Source organism: Rhyacophila brunnea, unplaced genomic scaffold, assembly GCF_057557595.1.
Source record: "Rhyacophila brunnea isolate RB1 unplaced genomic scaffold, BYU_Rbru_1.0 scaffold_9, whole genome shotgun sequence".
Taxonomy (NCBI): Eukaryota; Metazoa; Arthropoda; class Insecta; order Trichoptera; family Rhyacophilidae; genus Rhyacophila; species Rhyacophila brunnea.
This window is the reverse complement of record NW_028233361.1, coordinates 22,892,051-22,917,875: the sequence shown is the minus strand read 5'-3', so window position 1 is coordinate 22,917,875 and position 25,825 is coordinate 22,892,051. Positions and strand designations below refer to the sequence as shown.

General features: G+C 31.6%; 1 protein-coding gene across 1 annotated transcript in view; it reads right to left on the bottom strand.

Annotated features, from left to right (window-relative positions):
- The window catches only part of dachs (unconventional myosin-IXb-like dachs), a 103,732-nt gene extending 80,283 nt beyond the window's left edge, over positions 1-23,449 (bottom strand). Inside the window, exon 1 of the mRNA XM_085959949.1 lies at positions 23,359-23,449. Coding sequence (XP_085816075.1) covers positions 23,359-23,449 — 91 coding nt within the window. The remainder of the gene's footprint in view (positions 1-23,358) is intronic.
- Positions 23,450-25,825: the final 2,376 nt, after the last annotated feature.

The window sequence follows — 25,825 nt, the reverse complement described above, 5'->3', positions numbered from 1 at the left end:
CTTGAATACCCGATCACGTTAAATAGGGATGTATTATGGAGAGAATTATTTAAAAATTCCAGCGCATCTATAGACAAGACTGCTTTTGGTCTTTTCGGCAGCTAAATAGGATAGGAAAGTATCGAAATATTAATACATATTGTAATAATTACAATAAGTTAGCTGTCTGAACTGTCAAAACTGTCTATCTCACTCTAAAATTTATCACAGCCAAGAGAGGTGCTGTTAAAACATAGCACTTATTGTAACAATTACAACTAACTTATTGTAATTGTTACAATAAGTGCTAATAGTTGGATACTTTCCTACCCTAGATAGCGGCCGAAAGCAGTCTTGTGTATAGAATAGATGCGCAGGTTTTATCCCCAATTGTTGCGTTATTTGTGATAAGCTAATATTAAATATAATATTTTCCACTACATTATAATTGTTAGATAGTAAATTTTAAACCACAAGTAACCGAGTACATATGTGAAGATTTTTAATGTTCCCAATTCAGGTCTGGATACCGTAAAGTTGAAATTCAAAGTGCAAAGGCGCCGAATGCTGGCCGCCTCGTAAAGATCTTCGACCAAATTGACTTTTGCACTCGAATGGCGTTTCGAAATGGAGAAGTAGTTGGTATGTACCTACTTATTTCTTCTATGCATACCGCGGTCGACTCATTCCTGCATTTCAGTATGCAGCGAACAGCAAATGCAACCCTAGCAAAGCTTTTCAATTATAATTAATAAATAAATTTAATAAATTTTATTCACTTAAGTATCTGATATTTTGCAAATAATTGTTTTTCATATTTTATGAGTTACCATAATACGCTTCCGTTATGAAACAATACATAAATTATAGAAGTAGCTAAACAAAAAAGACATAAGTAATGGATATTTTATAAAAAGAAGTAATTATTTATGGGATAGATTGCTAAGAATGACATCTTTAGTATCCTGAAATTTATAAAATTACTATTTCAAATTGCACTCTTGTAAAACTAAAAATTGTCACTTATATCCTTTATGCTTAGTAATCTTAATATAGCATACAATCAGCGCTGTGTGAAGGAGATAATGATGTTCAACTTCCGAAAATCACTATTAATATGATCATTGTGATTGTAATTAGGCATGCTATGGTTGGATAGTGAATAATCTGAATATTAGCTACTCTTCTTCTTCTTCTGTCACCCTGTCACGTCCCAACATTGGGGCATAGGGCAAGCACAAGTTAGCGCCACTTCCCTTGGTCCATCGCCAACTCCTGCGCCTCCCGCCATGTCAGACCTGCAGCACGTAGGTCGCTTTTGTAGCATCGCTGGAGGGTGAGGAGGGCCGGCCACGGCAACGGAACCCTTGAGGCTGTGCCACAAGGGTACTAAGTGCCGCACTCTTTGGCGGCATCCGGAATACATGTCCCAGCCACGTAAATCGTCTCTTCGTGATAACTTCAATCAGGGGTACATTGGTATGACCGCGTTACAAACACCCGAGCTCGTGAGCAGACACAACAGCCTTCGGTGATTGAAGTTATCACGAAGAGACGATTTACGTGACTGGGACATGTATTAGCTACAGTGGAACGAAAAATGCATGTATCTTGCATGCAAGTTTTAAAGGAACGTCTATGTATACAATCGTTAAATCCTGAGCATATAAAATATTCTGATTGGAGAACTCGGATAGAGTAAAATATTTTAAGCATGTCTCATGCGCATCGTGAGCACTAAGGATTTTATAAAATACCGGAAAAATACCGAACGTTTAGTATCTGACTGGGACTATATTGTCAAAGCCATGAGTATAATTATTATTATGTATATTCTATTCAAATGGCAATACTGGAATTTCGTCGTAGGTTATTTTAAAGATGGCGACATATTAATTCAAATTGATAATACATACATCAATATAGAAATGTACACAATTTCAGTTACAGTTCTCGGTTCGATGAATAAAAATGCAATAACTAACAGTTTTTAGTTGGAGGATAATTTTTCTCCCGTAAAATGTCTCTATAACAGGTAATCGCATTCTTCATGTCTAACGATCGTTTATTGCAGTTTTAATTAACAACAAATATTATATGTAAAGTACAGGCATGTCGTGGCTCCCGGTTGGGAATTGCAGGTCTGGAAATATTTTCCAATATGTGTCCTGGACATTGCCGACTCAAGTAGAAAACCGATACATTAACAACGACTGGTCCTATTTTTTCCGCCCCTCCCGTTGTTGTATATTTATGAACTGTCATTACCTGTCATTACCTGTCATTATTCTATAGAGTGCTCATGCTGACGCATCGGTCGTGTTCACACAGGGAATGGTTTGATTTGAATAGATAAGTTACATGATAAATAATACACTAGCATTAACACACCTACAAATGTAATGCATATATCAATGCTACATATTTTTTGGAAATCAATATTTCCACCGGTTTTTGTGTGAATGACTAGTCTGAATTTGACAGTGCTGATGAATAACAGGAATGTATATTATTGAGAATTTTTATAATTAAATTTGAGACGAGAAATGGAGAATCAATATGTCAAGCAATCTGGTATCTGATTTTGACAGCTGAAAAGTGGACCACTCGTTGCTTGTGCAAAAAGTTATGCTCAGGCTTTATAAATCTAAAATGGCGGTGGTCTGGACCTTATTTATGGTAAAAATAAACATCTATTAATACCTCTTCCACTCTGTAGAAGCCTATATTATCCTTTTAGGAACGAACATGGTGATATAATGTAATGTAATACCGATTTGTTATGACAAAAACGTACATATATATAATACAAATAATAAATTATTCTTACCAACCATTTGTTTTATTGTGATTCCATAATTTATAACATGAAAGTAAAACTTCAACAGATTTCGTTTAAATAATGTAAGTGAATGTATAATTCAAAATATATAAGTTGATTAAATAGTTTATAATTAAATTTGTGAATTAAACAAATAAATGTTTACATGAATGTATGCATTTTATATTCAAAGAAAAATATCATTTTTTTATCACATCTATATCTATATCAAAATGTTAGATCAGGAAAAAAGTATTGATACTAAAATTAAAATATAAGTAAATAATACTATTGGTCTTATTCATTATATATTTCATCGTAATCATACTGTACCGTTTTCCGTAATATATTCTACCGCATAAAAAGTCAAAGTTAATATTAGTGAGTTTTTAATACAGAGTTGATTAATTCGAGAAAAACGTCGTAAGACTCTTCATAAAAATATTATTATGCAACTGAAACTTTATGAATAAGCCGATAATAATAAATCAATGTGCTTTTAAGTGTGCAATGTGACTATTGCTAGCCATTTTCAATATGAACGATATGATAAGTAAGAAGCATATCGTTCAATTAAAAATGTTGCAACAGTCTTTTCAATTATTATATTATTGTTATGGCTGTCAAGTTCCTCTCTAATTAGACATTTATAAATTTCCTTTGAAAACACGCCCATTTTAAAAGGCCGTTGTTAAAAAGCGCCAACTGACATAGCATGCGAATTCTAATAAATAATGTTTCATTGTCTGAATGATTTAAAATGAAGTCTGCTGATGGTTTCACGAAGAGACGTATGCAATATTTTATTAGAAACTATTAGCATATATTCTGTACTAGGTAGTGAATGTTTACAGTCATAAAAAATAATGAATCAAACAACAGTGCTGTATCCATTGTTTACCTCATTATTTTGAATAATATTGATATGAATTTTAATGTACCATAACTTTTTGTATAATTTATTGTAACACTATTTTTTCATAAACCACTGTTTGCGGAAATAAACATTGCCAGTACAATGTTAATATTTCTTTAAAAATGTTCTAAATATCGTATATTGTAATCACGTCAGCAAATAAATAGAATAAAAACAATTGTAAATTTAAACTTTTTTACTTTAACACATCTACAATCATCATAAAACATCACATCCGTTCTGCAACGGAGCATTATGAAAACCATAGAATTACGAGTGATATTGGCGGGAATGATGAGCTCTACTCTGTACGACTATTCCAACGAATTTCAATCAATCAAAATTGAGAGACTGAGCCTGTTAGATCATGTGGATCAAATGAACGACCTTTAATGGCTTTAATACATAAAGAGACTAATGGCGAGCAATACTGTATAACGCTGGAGAAAACGTAGACCAAAAACCTTCCTAGATATAAAATTGCTGAATGCTTGAATACCCGATCACGTTAAATAGGGATGTATTATGGAGAGAATTATTTAAAAATTCCAGCGCATCTATAGACAAGACTGCTTTTGGTCTTTTCGGCAGCTAAATAGGATAGGAAAGTATCGAAATATTAATACATATTGTAATAATTACAATAAGTTAGCTGTCTGAACTGTCAAAACTGTCTATCTCACTCTAAAATTTATCACAGCCAAGAGAGGTGCTGTTAAAACATAGCACTTATTGTAACAATTACAACTAACTTATTGTAATTGTTACAATAAGTGCTAATAGTTGGATACTTTCCTACCCTAGATAGCGGCCGAAAGCAGTCTTGTGTATAGAATAGATGCGCAGGTTTTATCCCCAATTGTTGCGTTATTTGTGATAAGCTAATATTAAATATAATATTTTCCACTACATTATAATTGTTAGATAGTAAATTTTAAACCACAAGTAACCGAGTACATATGTGAAGATTTTTAATGTTCCCAATTCAGGTCTGGATACCGTAAAGTTGAAATTCAAAGTGCAAAGGCGCCGAATGCTGGCCGCCTCGTAAAGATCTTCGACCAAATTGACTTTTGCACTCGAATGGCGTTTCGAAATGGAGAAGTAGTTGGTATGTACCTACTTATTTCTTCTATGCATACCGCGGTCGACTCATTCCTGCATTTCAGTATGCAGCGAACAGCAAATGCAACCCTAGCAAAGCTTTTCAATTATAATTAATAAATAAATTTAATAAATTTTATTCACTTAAGTATCTGATATTTTGCAAATAATTGTTTTTCATATTTTATGAGTTACCATAATACGCTTCCGTTATGAAACAATACATAAATTATAGAAGTAGCTAAACAAAAAAGACATAAGTAATGGATATTTTATAAAAAGAAGTAATTATTTATGGGATAGATTGCTAAGAATGACATCTTTAGTATCCTGAAATTTATAAAATTACTATTTCAAATTGCACTCTTGTAAAACTAAAAATTGTCACTTATATCCTTTATGCTTAGTAATCTTAATATAGCATACAATCAGCGCTGTGTGAAGGAGATAATGATGTTCAACTTCCGAAAATCACTATTAATATGATCATTGTGATTGTAATTAGGCATGCTATGGTTGGATAGTGAATAATCTGAATATTAGCTACTCTTCTTCTTCTTCTGTCACCCTGTCACGTCCCAACATTGGGGCATAGGGCAAGCACAAGTTAGCGCCACTTCCCTTGGTCCATCGCCAACTCCTGCGCCTCCCGCCATGTCAGACCTGCAGCACGTAGGTCGCTTTTGTAGCATCGCTGGAGGGTGAGGAGGGCCGGCCACGGCAACGGAACCCTTGAGGCTGTGCCACAAGGGTACTAAGTGCCGCACTCTTTGGCGGCATCCGGAATACATGTCCCAGCCACGTAAATCGTCTCTTCGTGATAACTTCAATCAGGGGTACATTGGTATGACCGCGTTACAAACACCCGAGCTCGTGAGCAGACACAACAGCCTTCGGTGATTGAAGTTATCACGAAGAGACGATTTACGTGACTGGGACATGTATTAGCTACAGTGGAACGAAAAATGCATGTATCGGTCACAGAACTGCTTTAAAACACGATAGGTACATAGACGAATTGATTATATTCGGAGAAAATACTACCTACTTAAAAACAGATGCTACGGACAAAAATGCGTCGGAGGTGATGAAAACATTCATTCTGCACGTGTGATGATGAAAAAATAATGTAGGTAGTCATTACGTCAACTATATATGCTGACAAATGATAACCGATAGTTTGAAATCAAACATCCAGTGGTACCCAGAATCAATAAAACAATCCAAATATGTACCGCTAGATCTACGGAATTGTTAAGTTTTGCAGTAGTATTTATGGAGCAATAGATAAAGTAAAGTAGACTTCCGTTTAAAGTGGCTGTGTGATGATCCAGTTTGATGATCCAGTTTGATGATTATTTGATGATATTACTTTTCTAATTTGAAAAATAAAATAATCGTAATGTTTACTTTTAGAATTGATAAACCTACTTATAACTATATTATGTTTTAATACATCTATTGCATATCATTTTTAATCTATAATTTATAAACGTATGGTGTCGGCCAGTTTGATATTCTCTGAGGATCAGATGGACCGGTTTTTGGATTAATATGTTTATTATGATACGAAAAACCACAACGTTGGATTCAATCCCCAACGTGACTGTGCATTTATAACGGTTAATGTGGTTAAGTACCTATTTCGACTTTTATTAACATTACGACCTCAAGATTTTAATTTACGCAACATGATAAGTCATTTTTACTCACCATATATTAACTTCAGTTCAATAATACAACCTATTCGCTTATTTTCAGACATTTGAAATTAAGTATACAGGTGATAATGCAAAGAGGCAATAATAATATATTCTACTAAAATTTAAGGGTGGATCCCGTGTGATTCAGATTTGAATATAAATGCCATAGCTTTACATGATATTTAGTCAATATTGATGCTATGGGAAGATGAATTCCTTTTAAAATAAATATTTATCTTTACGTAACTTGATCTGATAACGTTATCATACTCGTACCTAAGACCTAATACGTAGTTGAACATATTTTAAATTTAATTAAAATTTCTACCTTATTTTACATTGCCACCTACAATGTTGTTATAATATGACATATCTCAGGGGAAAAAGTATAATGAAATGCTACCTTATAACATTAGAGTGATTTTTACTAATACAATGAAAAAAAAATAGCATTATAAATATTTAAGCATCTTTATAATTTAGCTATTTTACCATGTTTTTATTAGCTCATTCTTGTTTGTCCAAGATTTTTAACTAACTTACCGACTAGCTAGACATTTGAAACTTTTAGAATATATCAGAACACGACGACAATGCATTTTTTTAATACTTTTGGCCATTTTTAAGCAGAATTGAATTCATTTTCAGTTTATTCTGTTTTGTATGAAAAGTTTCGGAAAAAAATCGTTAAAAGTAATATTTACTTCTTCTTCTTATTGTGCCATCCCCTAGCGGAGGTCGGCCACCATCAAGGCAATCTTATCTTTGTCGTCTGCTACCCGGAACAGTTCAGTGGAGCTGCACTCGTACCAATCACGGAGGTTCTTAAGCCACGAAATGCGGCGCCGTCCTCTGCTACGATTCCCATTGATCTTTCCTTGAATGACAAGTTGGGGAATGCTGTATTTTTTTCCTCTCATTATGTGGCCGAGGTACTGTAGTTTCCTGGTTTTGATACTACGTAGAACTTCTCGGTCCTTTCCCATTCGATTGAGAACCTCAACATTTGTCACCCGGTCAGTCCAAGGAATTTTGAGGATGCGTCTATACAGCCACATCGGTTGCCAATCGGTCCTAATTTTTTAATATATACGTGCGTTACTATAGAAATCAATATGAAATGTCAAAATGACATTTCTGTATTCTATAATATTTATTCAGTATTAATTTCTATCAAGTACTAATACATAGAATTGTCAAGTTTATATGATTCAACAGAAAATTTAAAAACGTGTTATATTAAAAGTTCTTTTTATCTTGTAATTATTTATCATAAAACTTTACATTAAATTTGTGCCTGTGGTCGTTAAAGACCTTTCGGAGTAACTGGCTACATTCTAATGGATAGAATAATTTTAATTTACAGTAATCTGTACATTTATGTCTAGTCACAAGTCAAAATTTACTAATTAAAATTGTTATCAGAGTTATTACAAATGTGTAAAGATTTAGTTTTCCTTTTTTCTAAATAAGTTATTGGTTTATTTTAATGAAATGGCGTATCTATCTACTACTTAATCACATCACGAATTATATTATTTTAGTTTTAACTTAAAATTCTTAAATTATACCTTATCATAAGATCAATTAATGAGTTTTAATTATTTTGCTGTGCTCAAGTAGATGGTTTTATAAACGAAATTTGTACAAAAGTCCACTTTAGGCTCACCTAAATACTATCGGTATACAATCTCACTGACTGAAAACTACCTAGTACCAATAGGCCGGCCATTAGATGGCTTTGAATACCTTACGAACTGTCATAAATTGTTTACACTTCAAAACTATGCAAAGTTAGCAAAAAGCCTATTAATCTATATGCTAAATCAATGGATGAAACTGTGAAACCGTATGTATATAGTCATCATCATCATCAGCCTGAATCTTTCCACTGCTGGATGAAGGCATCTTCAAGCTGCTTCCACTTCTCTCGGGCCTGTGCATTGCGTTGCCACTTACTTCCGCAGAACTTTATCATTTATCCAGTGGCCTCTAGGTCTACCTTGCGGACGTTTTGTACTTCTTGGATACCACTGGATGACTAGATTTGTCTAACGATTGTCTCTTCTTTGAGCTATGTGTCCAGCCCATCTCCATTTAAGGATTTTAATAAACTCTATTACATCGCAAACCCTTGTCTGCTTCCTTATCCACTCATTGACTGATAATATAGTCACTGTTTTGATATCTTTTAGACAAAAAAAGTAACTGTCAAATCATTATAAGAGTTTGAATAATTTTATTTCGTAATATTTTCAAGTATTTATAATTCGAGCTTTCCACAAAGTTAATACAGGTCATCAATAATGCTAAGCGAAAACGATAACAATTTACAACTTTGTGCTAGTTTTATAATACATATTTCACTAACTGCATTATATAAAAATGGTTGTGATATAGACGGTATAGTCATGGAATATATTTTTTGATACACATCGGCACACTGAATATGATATTCTAACTAAACAATATAATCATATAAATAGCCCACTTTTACCAAAACATATTATCTTACGCCCTGTTTGTTTAGCAACTCGTTATACAATAATATTTCTGCCGTAGTCTAATAGCAGAGTGTCTGTTTGAATCCCACGCCTGGAAAGTCACTTGCTTGACACAACGAGTAGTTGAATCCAAAAGATTGATATTTTAATTTCAGCCAATTATTGAGGGCAATGAAAGGGCGGATGATCTGGCAAAGGAAGCTGGCCATTCAGGGGTACCATATTAGTGGATACCAGAAAACCTGGACTAGAATGAGGCTTTAAAGAAAATGGGCCAAAGTATGTGGATAGATTTACACCATAGGGCATCATTAGAAAAGGGGAAATGGAGTAAGTCTATTCTACCATCACCACGAGAGGTGCCCTGGTTTGTAGAGTCTCCTTTGACGAGGAATGAGCTTAAGTTAATATTGAGGCTAAGAACAGGGCACACAATGGGCAAAATATTTGATGTCCTTATGGAAAGAAACGAATCGCAACTCTGAGATGAATGTCATGTTTTAGAGGATATTGTACATATAGCACTACAATGCCCTAAATATGAACTTCACAGAGTACAGCTGCAAATTGCGGATATCTATGAGAATGTCGACGAATTGAAAGGTGTCCTGGCGGTGGGTAAGACGGAAGAGCTAGGCAAAATTGTAAAGTTATTTAACAGAATAGGAGTGAGGACCTGATCGACGGACCCCCTTCTAGAAGAGGAGAGGCGATATGACAGCGAGTCGCAGTCGAAGCCTCGGTAAAATCACAAAAAAAATCAGCCAATGAATAATAATCATTTATTGTAAAAAAACTCTTTGAAAGACGCGCAAGATCTATACTGTATTGTAGAAATAAATTTAAAAACGTCTTTTTATAAAAAATACGTTTATTTTAGACGAATTTTATTTTATTTTCAAGAAAAGCAATGCTTGATATTCATGATAATTTTATGTAATATAACATATAGAGATTGTTTTAGGACGCATAGTGTAATCATGTGGTGAGCTTTATCGAGTTTGTCTACCGAAATTTATGTAACATTACATAAAATCAATAATAATGAAATTAAATATACTCAAACAAAAATTTCTGAATTCATACTTGAAAAAACATGATCTGAAAAAAACATATGTAATATTAAATGATTAACTTATATATTAAATTATTTCTCATTAAAAGACGGAACAAAAATATTGTTGCATTGTTTTAAAAACTGGTATATTATGATGTTTATTTAAATCTGATTTATCTAAAAATATATATAAACATGGCACCTGTTGAGATTTTGATTCACATGTCATAAAAATTAATCCACGTATCGGAAAAAAATACTCACATGGAGTACAATAAAAGACATCCGGCTTATTAATGGACGGCAAAAAAAATAACGTTAATTTAAAATATTATACGGTAAGTAAATACATCATGTCATCTGATAAATAAATAATAAATAATACAAAACGAGAAGGCGATGACCTCAAAACGAGATTCAAAAAATGAAGAAACGTTTTTAGAAGAAGAAAAAAAACTCGTATCCGACTGCTAAACTCGATGACAAACGTGTAACAAGAAATAATATAAATGTGTTTCGACTCTTTACGCTTTATTGAAGTGGAGATTGTATTTTAAAATATTATATCGGTTACACGGAAAGAATTTTAAATCGGAAATATTACTCTTTTATATGAACATAACTTCACGGAGTCTTATGAAGTTTTTGTAATACAACATACAATACTTGTTGGCGATATGCATTGTTTTAGTATTATATAGCTTTCAATGTGATTCATCACGCATTGAAAAATGTGTGCCTAAAAAGTTTTCTTACAACCAGCATCTTTGGCATATTCTGACAATTCATTAATACGTAAGGTATAACAATATAATGTTATTTTTGTGGCAGTTCATTTAAATATTCAGACTAATGATTATAATATGTATGGTGTATTTGATTGTCTATCTAAGTACAATAGCTGACATTTTCTATTTTCATAATATGTAGTTATAACTGCATTAAATTTGTATTATAATGTGAATGTTTTAGTTTAGGTTAAACATGTTTTATGTTCGTAATAATTAATAAAACAATATCATCCATTCATACTATATTTATATTTCTGGCTGTTGGCAACATTTTCGTATTTATTATTTTATGAAATTGGCTGCTGTACCTAAATCTAAAAATATGTTGCAAAGCTTACAACTCATTTACTTACTTGACAGAAATAGGCAATATTAACGTTAAGTTTGCTATAAATGAATTTTTTATTCTCACAAAATTTATGTAAACGTTTTGATGAATAACTTTTTTAAATCATCATTTTCATGTATTTGTACTCCATCTACATATAGACGGTATATATACATAGCTTCAATAAAAGCATTTAACTAATAAGAAATTAGTTTTTTTTATTCTACTAATTATTATTTAATAATACTCACGTCACTATATTTATTTTATATTAGCTTCCAAAATAGTCACGTGGAATGTTCTTTTTTGATTTCATTTACGATATTATTGAATGTTGAAACAAGACTTCAAAATGAAATAACTTGTTGCTTTATGTGGTATAATGTACACCTGAATGAGCTAGTGAAATATTTAATGATGAATCGTGCATGCACGCTCAAAAGAATATCTTAACATTTCTTCGGTTACGTTTGTTTATACTGAATGCATATTTTCAACTCGGTTGAACGCATCGTTCCGTACCCGATAGTGAGCTTTTGTTGTTGGATATTTCTTACAAACAAATTATTCAGTTATTTTACGATGTACTTATACAATATGAGAAGAATTGAATGGTTAAAATACATGTATAAGTGATTCATTTATTGCGTGGTTTAAAGTAAAGCTTTTATGACTTTTCAGTACTTGTTTGATTCCCGCCCATAATAAATATAAACAAGTACATATATTATTACAATGGAATTTCAGAAGTTTAAGGAAAAAAAAACTCAAAATAATGAGACAAAAATATTCATTGCATTACTCTCAGAGACATGTTTGATATATAAATGCGCGCACAAAGGGAGAAAGAGATTGGGGTCTGCAAAAATATACTTATTAACTTTGCATTAGAAAATTATGATTTTAAATCGATAACAATATATTATGAAGCCAACCTAAAATTGAATATAACTAATTTTAATACAACTAATATAGCTTTTTTTAATTTACAAGGATATAGTTTCAGATTTGCTACGGGTATTTATTTATAGGGGATAATTTACTGGTTGACTCCGCGTGAAATATAGCTCGTAGTCTGTTCATAAGATTTACTAGATAATTGTAAGTGCGCAAAACAAACACGGAGATCAAAATGGCGTGCACAACGTTCTTGGTTGTAAATATTGTGGAAAAGGAAGCTGTCATCTAGGCAAGTGTACGCAAGACTTGTTGAGATATATTTAATAGTAATATTGCGTGATATATAATAATATGTAAGTATATTGATAATAAAACTATTAAAAAATCTTATCAATTGTATTTCAATTCATTATGATATCAATACACATACAATGACATTAATTAATTATTAAAGTATATTGGTTACTTTATCGAGGCCTTCAAAGTAAACAATAAGCCAGAAATGGACAAATGCTAAAATCTTATCAAATTATCATATCAATTTTAAGCCGCGCAATGAATCTACTTATTGTTTTAAATAACAACGCATTTTATAAATAATATAATATGTATAATATGATCTCAAACATATTAGTAATTGAACATTAGAAGCAGTAAATAAATTAAAATGTAGGTGCATAATAGTGTAAGTGTCGTAAACACCATACGGTGGGTTAAAATATCGTCACGTTTATTTGTGAAATTTCAAACATGATTTGATAAATGATTCTGTGGGTCTATTCAATACACAAGGCAGCTATCAGCGGTTATTATGCATTGAGGTATTATAATTGTTACAATAAATTAGCCGTATAACCTGTCAAAACTATCTATCACGCACTAAAAGTTAGTATAGCAAAGAGAGGGGCTGTTAAAACATAGCAATTTCCCCCAGTTTAGACGGTTACTTATTGTAAAAATTAACTGCCTGAAAGTACCGTCGATAGCCGCCTTGTGTAAGAATAGCTTTGTTAATATATAAAATAGTGAGTAGTCAATAGACTATATCATATACTTGATAACATAGCTTGTGTCGAATAGTGTTAGGTAAAGATTTTTGAAAATACATAATATTTAACATTTTCAAATCTTATGTATCTTCAGTATGGTAAAAAAATATTATTTTTTATTCAATTCAGTCCTAAATAAATTTGGAAAAATACACCTGTCGCCATTTATAAATCATATAAGTAATATCATCCCCTTTAATCTCAAAACTGGTTGCCTCTTACTAGGTGAAATTCAAAAAAAAATCGATAGCCGTAGGCGAATAGATAGCTCAAAGTATAAGAACACTCACCTGGACAGCAAAACAGACAACAAAATTATGTATTTATAAAAAAATGAAACATTTGTTATTTATTTCATTTATTTGGACGATTTGGAAACAAAAGTTTCCAACTCAACTTATTATAATACCGACTGTGGAAAGGAAAAAAGGGCGTAATACACACAAATCAAATTTAATAGGATGCACAAATACGTTATTGTTATAGTTTTCGGTCAAAGTTAAAATGCAAAATATACATAACCTTGACGTGTACATAATAATTAATAATTTGGTTTATATATCCCTAATCTGATATTATTGAGTTAATAAAAAAAAACCCAACAAAAATGATGGTTAAGCCGTTTTTCCCATGTCACTTCCCTATTATTTTTTTAAAACTGCAAGCTAAATTTAGATGATAAATCGGCATCTAAAGCTTACATCCTTTGGACATAACGTGTATTTAGTCGTGTACAACGTTATTATGCAATAAAACCTATTTTGAAAAAACCGAGGGTTACGCCCTTTTTACTTTCTATAGTCGATATGTAATATTAGGCAGAAAACTTTTTTCTATAATATGTATACGAGCTTTTAAGAAATATTTTATATCGCATTATCTTCTTTGAATTTCCTTATTCTCTATCCGGTATTAACCGTAAAAATGTCAAAATGATTTATTTGGCGTTACGATCGAAAGTTTAACGTAAGAAATAGCAATGTCTAAAAATTTTTATTTTTTAAATATACACATTTATTCGTTATAATATATTATTAAATAAATATTCACAAAACTGTGGGGTTTCTATTCCCACCCAGGAGAAATACGATTATAGCGTATTCGCTAGGCAATGTGTTTTAAATATTGCACCGTTATTTCTTGCTTCAATACAAAATTATTTAAATTATGCTTCCCCCCGATGGGTGGGCACTTTAAAAACAGTTGTGTGTTAATTCTTATACATTTCTAGCATATCATTACTGCACTGATTTAACAATTCGAAAACGTATAACGCTATACAGAGATATTATACAACTATTACGAGTATTCATACAATGTACAAATTATGCAAACAGTAATTTAGCCGCAAAAAATAATCACGGTAGTATTGTCCAATTTGGATGAATTTATGGAATTTATGTGGAATACTAATGATCATTATTAATAAGTACTTTTTTGATGAAAAATAAAATGAAAATTTTATGTGATTTTGTTGTTAATTTGTAAAACGTTGAATAATGTAACAAACAAGTAAACAGATATTGTTTAATATTATTTATCAACCCCTGTAGGCACTCGTACACACTACAGCGCCTCCGGAGGAGATGGGCGAATAACTTCAAGAGGAACGCAGAGAGGCTGAGTGTGATCAAGAGAGAGCTCGGGTTAGAGATTCCTTGAGAATGACTATGTAGTCGGCTATGTACCTGGATGGTCTGTAGCACCAATTTAAGTAAGTAAGTATTATTTTTATAGACTATTTGGGTACCTGCTGACTATCAATATTTACAAATTTAGTTATATTTTATTGATATATAAATAAAAGTACATCCAAACAATACCGATTGGGTGGGATAGCATTAAGTGACGACTTGGTGAATTATTGATCAAAATGCAGCAGTGGAGCAATGGGGTGAGGGGTGGATAGAGTGAATAAATTGCGTTAAAATCGAATAAGTCTATTCATCTATAGTGGATATCTGTCGACTTTTATTTACGTATTTCACGTGAACCAAAACTAACTGTATTTTATTATTTAATTTTATTTTACAACGTTTTTTTACAACGTTTTTATTATGTCGTATTCTTATTTTTCCAATGGTTGTTTGTCCGGTACAAATCTTTCAATCGATTTTTAACTAGATTCCCGACTAGCTAGACATTTGAAACTTTTAGAATATATCAGAACACGATGACAATGCATTTTTTTTACTTTTAGCCATATCTAAGTAGAATTAAATTCTTTTTCAGTTAATTCTGTTTTCTATGAAATATTATTTCGGAAGAAATCCGTAATCCAATCCACTATTATTGGTTGCTAGGGGTCTGGGGTCCTAGCAACTAAATTATTAATATATACGTGCGTTACTATGGAAATCATTATGAGTGTCAAAATGACATTTCAGTATTATTTCTATCAAATACAAATTTCTTTGATTGTTTAAGCTAGTCAAGTCAAGTTTATATGATTCAACAGAAAATTTAAAAACGTTGTATATAAAAAGTTCTTTTTATCTTGTAATTATAAATATTTAGTTTAATCTAAATATAATTGTGATATAGGTTGAATTGCTAAATTTAATCTTCTTCCATATTCTTCCCAGGTATTTAAATTTACAAATGACGCAATCGATTCGTTGGAAGATTTTAAAAGGATTCTCAAAACAGTTAAAACCATTCATATAATTTTTAAATTATGCAAAAATTTTAAATGTTATTTGATGGGATCAGCATGTTGGACCTCTACATCATTAAACGCATCACAACTCCGATCATGGTTTTTTTTATCAATTATAATCATCATAGTTACATAGTAAGTACCTACAGAGAAAGATATTACTTAAGTAACTTATAATAAGACAATTAAATTCTTCTGTTATGTTATTCAATAAGGTACCTACTGTTCAGACTTCAGAGTAGTGTTAGAAAAGCTTTAATTGTGGTTAAAAACTAACTGTAGTTTGATTAAAATAAACTGCAGAGTAATAAATTGAACGTCACACTTTGATATAGAGAAGTATACTCTTTGTATCTCGGTATCTATAGCTTGTTTGTGCAATGCAACAGTTGCGAAACCATGTCCTTACTACAACTGCTTGAAGCGTAAAGACCAATGGTTAGAGTTGAATTGGGTTGGATGTATTTATATTATAATCGAGTAATATATATATATGAGAAATTTTATACAGCATTACAACAACAATGGCTATATTATAAATAATGCCAAACTCCTAAAGTTGTAACTGAATATCTAAATTATACATTAGGAATCAAATACACAAGCTGGCAATGACATTATTAATGGACGACGCACTCAATACAGTAGCTAGCAAGTAAATTCGCGCATTCGCATGTATAGGTAGAAGTCACGCAATTTCCATTATGCGATATCACGCATCGGGAATTTATAGCAATATGACCTTTATTGTAATGGCGTTAGAACAGATTATGCCATTCGGCAGACCCGATAATAAAGTGAGTGTCATTTTCTTTTCCAGATGATTCGTCCATATTAATGTCATTGTTGCAAGGTGGCTTTAAATAGTGATGCGTCTTTTTAAAGAATGAACAAATCTGTATGCAGTATGCCCGTTACGGTTTTATAATACGAGGGTGGGTCAATAAGTCCTTAGAAAAGCCGACAGGTGGCGCGACTAGTACTGTAAGCGGTTTGTTTTCATGCAGCGGCACTACCGATTCAGTATGCTGCGAAGTTTCAATCAGATTGGTCGGGTTGTTGTGTGTTTCTCGTACATTTAAAAAAAAAACTTGTGGAAAATGGAAAAATGGAAAATGGAGAAAATTGAGTTTAGAGCTGTTATTAAACATTTTAATATAAAAGGGTTACCAGCAAAGGAAATAAAAAATGAGTTGGATTTAGTTCACGGCATATCTGCTTCTTCACTTGCAACTATTTATAACTGGTTAAATGAATTTAAACGTGGTCGTGCATCAACAAAGGATGAACCACGCTCAGGACGTCCTGTAGAGGTGACTACACCAGAAATGATCAATAAAATCCACGATATGGTGTTAAGTGACCGAAGATTAAAGTTGAGTGAGATAATTGAGGTTACATGGATCTCAAAGGGTAGCGTCATTTCTATTTTACATGACAAATTGGGCATGAAAAATATTTCTGCAAGATGGGTGCCGCGTTTGCTCACAGTCGACAATAAACGCAATAGGGTGGTAGCCTCTAAAGCCCTGTTGTCGCTCATGCAACGCAATCCGGATGAATTTTTTCGTCGCTTTGTGACTGTAGATGAAACATGGATACATCACTATACTCCCGAGACGAAAGAACAGTCAAAGCAGTGGATTGCGAAGGCAAACCATGTCTAAAGAAGGCGAAAACCGTAAAATCAGCTGGTAAGGTTATGGCTACTGTATTTTGGGATGCACGTGAAATTATTTTCGTTGACTATTTGGAAAAAGGAAAAAAAATAACAGGGGATTATTATGCATCTTTATTGGACCAGCTAAAAAACAAAATTGAAGAAAAACGGCCTCATTTAAACAGGAAAAAAATCCTCTTTCATCAGGACAATGCCCGTGTTCACACATGTTTACGATCAATGGCTAAAATTGAAGAATTGAAGTTTGAATTGGTCGACCACCCACCGTATTCGCCAGATTTAGCCCCCAGTGACTTTTTCCTTTTCCCAAACTTAAAAAAATGGCTAAGTGGACAACGTTTTTTTTCAAATGAAGAAGTCATCGATCGGACAAATGCTTATTTTGAGGACCTTCCGAAAACTTATTTTTCTGACGGTTTAAAAAATATTGAGAAACGTCTAACCAAGTGTATTGAGCTCCAAGGAGATTATGTTGAGAAATAAAAAAAAAATACAAAAATAAAAGCTGTTTTAATGCTTTTTTCTAAGGAATTATTGACCCACCCTCGTAATAAGAGGGTGAGACAGTCAGTGGCGGGTTTATGAACGTGGATGCCGAAGGTACAGACTGATTTAAAAATCATCAATTCCAACTACTAACGTAGGTTAAAGTATTACAAGAAATATTGTCTGATCTGCCATTTCCAATGGCAAACCATTTTAAAAACTTATTTACGAGGCCGATAGAGCAAACCATAACTATGTATACATCATTTTGTTTAGTTATAAAGTTATATGTACAATGAACTGAAAGAGGAGTTATATTAAAGATTATTTTTACATTCTATCTCTTTAATAAAGTTGTTAATAATTGCACAGCTATATACATTGGTCATAATATTTTACAATGAACGTTTATATTTCTATAAAGTGTTTCTAATATTAATATAACTATGAATCTTGTACATTAATCCGGTTTTTGAATTTGGAACACAGTCGCTATTATTGTATAAAAGACTTATAATTGTCTATGATTCAAAATACATTGTCATAGCGCTGATGCATCCCTGCAGGGAGTAGGTACGAGTACTATGATCGCGAGTCACGAAGTTGCCGCGCATGCGCGTGGTCTGGTGTGGCAAGGTATTGAAGAAATTTTCCACGGGGAAGATGAAAAGGGAACGGAGGGAAAGGGGGGCAAGTGGCGGCGGCCACTTGCGCGAGGTGACTGGGCGCGAAACTATTTGAACAGTTGGTAAGATTGTATTCCAAATTCGAAATGGAATCTGTAAGACAACGTCTGTCCATCTTGGAACTATGTTGATGTTTATTAAATGACAAAGTTTTTATTATTATGTAAACAAACAGTTAAGTGACAATTAAGATTGACCATTTAAGATTTTTTATTCAATTCATATATTTTTTCATTAGAATATTATGAACATTCAAAATTTACGCAAATTGAAATGAAATACGTTGGGAGAAGAAAGGTAGAAATTTGGTACCGTAAAACAGGGTGAATATGAATGACGTGGATAATAGTAACAGTTCTCAAATAAAAAGTTTCAAAGTGTTACAATTATTGCCAAAACGCTACTGTTTGCATTCCATTGTGTATGATATTATATTATAAATAAATGCTTCTTTATTTAAACATATTTTTTATTAAAATTTGCAGTTTTTCCTTTCTATTTATTTGGTGTCCCTATTCACCCCATTTCACTGGAAAATAAGAACTGACCATAATTTGTGAGAAATATCGACAGCGAGTGGATAATGAGCGTTCCCATTCACCAAGCCATACTGCTGAATTGCAAACACAACTTTTGGCAAGTAAATTTAGATATTTAGTCATTGAGCGTAAGATTTAAATTGAAAACGTTCCTATTCACCCCGCTTTACTGAACCTATTTACCGTTTATATAATTGATCAATCTTTAAAGCGTATACTGTACAGATTAACAAAAAAATGTATCATGCTACTTATATAAAATGTTTTTGTTATTAAAATATCCCTACCAGTATATCGCACATACTGTTGTATCGTTTACAACTACATCCTACATTAAATTTTCCTCTATATTAATCCTCAATATTAAATTTGTCAACAGCACCCTCAAATCTATACGGTCAACTATTTGCATTCAGTTCCTGTTTTTACTAAATAACTTGTGACTTTTATATATATATATATTTCCCAAATGATGTAGGTATACAGATAAAAATTAAATACTCTATCGCTTCCCACCGTGCCAATACAAATTTGTCTTTTAATACCATCATTATTTTTGCAAGGAATGTTTATTATTAATAAATCGATAGTTGTAAAATTATTCATATGATATTATAAAAAAGCCGCCTCGACTACTTATAAATGTTTATTAGAACCAAATCAAATTGAAGAGTGACTGACAACCGTTGGAGAGATTACAGAGCCGCAGTTGATCTATGAAAATGTACACATTTGAACAGACTTCAAAAAGTTTAAAATAAACAAAATTCTTACTAGTACAATAAAAGATATGAATAATAATTATGAATTAATAAAGAATAAAAATCGGTTGGAACAATAGATCGATGATACAAACCGATGCAAATATATATTTTTTTAATAATAAGTTTTTTATGCTACATTCCGATGGAATATTGTAACATAAGACTAGGAAGTATATAACATATGATTTATCATAGAAAAATACTATATCTATTAGTAAAAATAATAAAAATATTTAAATTGATGTTTTTTATAAAAATATGATTTTTATTCCATTGTACTTAGGTACGGTCTACGTGTTATTTTTTTTTATTATAATCAATAATAATTGTAATACAAATGTATTTTACAATTATTAACCAATTCATTAAATTTTATAATATATAAAAAAACATATAGGTACTTACAATGATTTGGTCTGTCAGAATATTACCAATTGAGTTGGAATGAATTGAAAATGGTTTAATCGTAAAAATAAAATGTATGAAAGACGTACGAACAACTTGTATTTAATTATTCATATTATATCAATTATGAAATAATATTCATTCAAAAATTGTACCTATTTATTTTTAGTTTGGTTTAATGGATTGTCTGGATAATGGTTACTTTAGATATAATATTATTAATATTGTGGGTAACATATTTGTTTAATGAATGATTATTGTCTGACAAAAATATTGGACAATTACATTTATGTGTAATTGCAGGTTGTATTTTTAGATAAGTCGTTTTTTGTTTATATAGTATTACTTGTAGTATTCATTTTTCAATGTCAAGACCTCTTTATCATATTATTATGCGGCAGTTAACAAGCAAATAAAATATGTTTTCATTCCGCCTCTGGTTAGAGAAGCCACTGGCAGCACATACTAGAAAATTAATTTAAATACGCACTGTAAGATATAGAAAAAAGCTTGTCTGAATAAATTAGAAATATTATTTCGGTGCCTGTGAACGAAAATTAAATTTCAAGCGCGCAGTCGACAGGTTTGGTGAGTTTTTTCAATTCGGAACATCAACGGTTTCCAGCTTGCTCTAGCGTTGATGTTACTTCTTTAGAAAAGTAGAGCATCATTTTTACGACTGACTAATAATATTAGATGGCTACCAATTTCCACGTAAAATGACATACCATTATAAACGATAATTAAAATGTATATTTATATTAATTAGTATAAATTCTTTCAATATTTTAGTAGTAATACCTTGCTTAGTTATAAAGATTCCTCGACGTCTTGTTGAAAAAATACCCTTTCTATAATCAGGTGTTATTATGGCATATTACGATAATTTTATTTTATCTTAGTTCATCAAATTAAAAGCTAAACGGTTTGTCAAACATTCATTTAAAATTGATAATTATTCATAATACGTTGGAGATAAAAATAATCTCCATTCTAAATAAAATTCATACTTTTAAAGTACGATGTAGTGAGTTGAAATTAAATAAAATCGCTGTGTGTACTTTAGTACGCGCGTTATAAGTTATACTTCTTTGGCGTAACAAAACAAAAATAAAACTTGTGATAAACTAGATTCTTTGACTAGCTTTTAATTATCTTGTTAAATTACACACTCAAGAAAAAGAACCGCTTACTGGAACGCCGTTGGTTTATTTATATACATTTTAACTTATATTAATAAATTATATAATGGTATCTCGTTGTTTTTATTTTTAAAGTACCAACTGTCACTCAGAGGTGTAATAGTTTGTTTACGCAAGGAATTGCAAATGGCCGACAATAATAAACTCGCTGCCTAGGCAACGGAACAATTCTAAAGTATAATAATATACTGTATAATCGTCACGATTGCAGTATCATACCGTGGCGTAAAGGTAGTGCGTTCGGCTGATATCCGAACAATCAGTGGTTCGAATCCAATCGAGTGTGTTTTTTTCGTGTGAAAAAATTAATTATGTATACGCCAAAAATACACTCTGATCTGATTTACTAAACGCGCCAAAAGATGTATAACTTCAAAAAAATAGTTTTATATAAAGTTAATTATTTATAGTCACAGAAAATAAATCATATATTTTTTTTATTTATCAGCATATTATATAAGTATATTAAGTGCTTCGCTTATTGTATTAGGATCAATTTTATTTTACCATATTTTCAAATTATCGGAAAAACTTTCAGTCATATATTATGATGTAAAGTGATTAAATAAAATACGTAGCAATTGAATGCATATGAAGATACATACAATTATTGTGATATTATCTACTCGATATTATGATAATGATTATAACTTATGTATGGTATTATGTATTATGCTCTTAAATACATAATACCATTGTGAGGTATCTGGCCAATCAGTTATTCAGTTTTTTGTTTCTCACGGTGAATTGACTATAGATTAAGTTAGTTGAAAATCTATAGTTTATCGTGGGTACGATGCTGTAATGTACTTTCATATATTGGATCATATGTAACAAGGATGTACTATCATATATTGGAAACATAACATTAAAAATGCATATTATATGGTGTAGGAAGCAGTAGCAAAGGGTGGAGGTAGGCTGTTAAGATCCGCCATAAATAGTGCACATTAAAGTTTGTTAGTCATACGTATTAGTTTTTATTGAACTAAGACTACAATTTAGAGATGGTGTTGGTTAGTTTTTAAAAATCAATGAAACGCTGCCTAAACCAGACTACAATAGTTTATACTTTGAGCGATACGGCACAATTATGCACATTTTTTCAGTCATACTCATTTTTTTTCGTTGGATTAATTATTATTACACAATATATTGATGGTTCATTTTTTAAATTCATTAATCTCTTTTTAAACCAAACTATAATAGATAAAAAAATATTTTTCTATCTATAAAATATCCAAAGTTATTTATAATTTAATTGCATAATTTTAGATATTTTATAGATAGACGAGTATTTTTTGATTATTATCTATTATGGCATGGTTTTTGCAGGGAAAAACTAACCAACAGCATCTGTAATTTGTAGTCTTATTTCAATGAAAACAAATACATATGAGTGACAAAGTTTAGTGTGCACTATTTATGACGGATCCTAACAGCCCATCTCCACCCTTCGCCACTGGTAGGTTGATAGGTACGCATTTAATTGACAACACAAAATATAATACTGAAGTATCTAAGTCAAAAATTAAGCTATTATTTTTATGCGTAATCATAATTTTGAGGTATATATTCAATAGTATCTAATATTAAATTAGAAGTTTAGCATGGAAGTGTGTAGTTTCTTAATTAACATGAGTAAAATTAGATGGAGATAACTTAATGATAATAAAATAACATGCATCTGTTTATTGAATGGGAGTACGGACGGATTTGAGGGGGGCCAGGCCCAGGGCCAGGTGTCGTGTGGTCGCCAGGTCTGCGCAGGGCGTCACTCTCACCTTGCAACTTTTTCTCGGTCTCCCAGAATTTCTGCAGCTCCGTGAAGTACTTGTCCAGAATGAAGACCTTGGACAGCCCGAGCGTGGCCATCGCAGACCTTCGCGGGACCTCTCCAGCATCCAGCTGCAAGACCCGGCCGATGAGCCGCTCAGTCTGGTAGCCAGCCCAATTTGTGGGACGCTTGCCCCCTATTCATTACTAACAACACAGCGCGGTTACTTCGATCCGGTCACTTTTTCACAAACAATCAATATAAATTATATTTATTTATATTTTTGATTTGTTCACAGTTTATTTTTTTCACTAACAAAGTTGCGATGCACGTCACGAGCGTTTGAATGCGTTCTCAGGACTGAATGCCGCCGCAGGGATTTTCTCGTCTGTCTCTTTTTTACGCACAACAAACCTATCTTCTGTCGCTGGTCTATTACAGGTATTACTTTGCGCAATAAAGAACTGTTCACACTAAATTGTACAGGTGATAAAAATGTGACCCTTTATCTCTAACAGACTCCGGCTTAAATGAGAGAAAATAATTTACTAATTTATATAGGAAAATATGTTTGAATATTTTAAATTAAAACATAAACACATTTAGACTCTGGTTATTCACTGACCGAGTAAGTGATCTTATCTATTAAGGTAGTTGTTTTTAAATGTTTTTTGTTTCACAGTACCGTTAGTACATAAAAATTATAGGCATCCTAAAGTTCTGAGCAGCTGGTTGTTTTTTTTTTTGGTACTGTTCGGTTATACGGAATACAGCGGAAAACACATTTTGAAAATAGCCGATAAACTGGATTATTTATAAGTTTTACCTAACCAAATCTAAGCTAACCTAACATAACCCAACCTAACTTAACCTAAACTAACCCAAACCAACAAATAATCCAGTTTATCGGCTATTTTCAAAATGCGTTTTCCGCTGTATTCCGTAAAACCGAACAGTACATTTTTTTTAGAATCATATTCGATATTTTTTTGGCTTTTCTGAGTTGTCAATCAAAAGTTTTTTTATAATCAGAAGGAGACATAAGTTTTTTTCTCTATTTAAATAGAAAATTCAGTAAGTATTATGTGTTGGTACCTATAACTTTTTGCTTTTTCAAAGTTTCAGCGAAAATCATAACAAATTTCAAAATAAAGAACTGATATATAAACTTCTGACGGTTTTAAAGTGGTATTTTTTTGAATAAAAACAATCGTATAGTGTTTCAGAAAAAATATCGCTAAATGCACTAAAAAGATAATATACCCTTTAAAATAAATTAAATAAAAAATATTAACCATGGTAGGTAGGTATGTACTTAATCAATATACTTATATAAAGATAAGACTTAGTTTTGTTCGTATAGGAGGTTTTTGTCAACTGATACAATGAATACATTGTCAAAACAAAGTTATTTTTTTCAATTTATATAATAATATGACAGTATATTTTTGGTGTTAGTTAACAAACTTTGTCAAATCGTTTGCAATAGGTAAGTAATAATATTTTTTTATACATAATTGATCATCTTGGGCAATATAGCCAAAGGTCCCGATTTTGCGTCTCACATATCTTAAATCAAACTGGATGTACAGCTCATTCATGCGCTTAATCATCCACGTGATTCAACATCTTACTCCAGCATAACATTTAAAAGGCGTCACGCCATTTTTGCCTAGCATTTATAATAGTAAAAAAAGCAATCTGAGTAGCTCGTTAATATATATATAATATATATTTAAATCTGACCAGTATATTGTGCAATTGTGAACGAGTCTTATTTCAATACTCTGGCTGCCTCAAAGCACCGTCTCTGTCTGCCGCTACCTGTAAACGTAACTCGTGAGTTGTGAGCCATTGTGCTCGCTTTGGCTGCGAAAGGCCAACCGAAGCCTGAGACCACTACACACGATAATAACATACTTACCTGTACAATATCAAACAGACACTCACTAAATTATGTAAATGTTGTATAATTGCGTATTATAAAATAACATTTTACTTTTGTAAAAAATATTAACACTTTAAGATTAAAGTTTGGTTGAGTTGGGACGATTTTCTGATGAGTCAAAATTCATGAATCAAAATCTTCAACTAAAAACCATACAATTAACAAAAAACCGAAATCTAATTATCATCACACAGTGGTACCATTAAGTAGATATTTTTTGACAATACAAAGGAAAGTTAATGTATAAAACACCTTTTTAGGACGATATTTTATTTACTCAAATATTGGCATATTATAATATTTTATTTAATTGCTGTTAATAAATTAGAAGTATAATATTATTGTGAATAATATTAACATAGTACATATTATTTTTTTGTAGTTATTTCTCACGTTTATTTAATACTTATACAATTTTTATTGATCGTACGAATAAATTAAGCTCTAAAATAAAGCCCCGTGCGAGCTTTTTTGGTTTGATAAAGCAATAACCTAGTTACATAAAATAATGACTGTGAACTTTTTG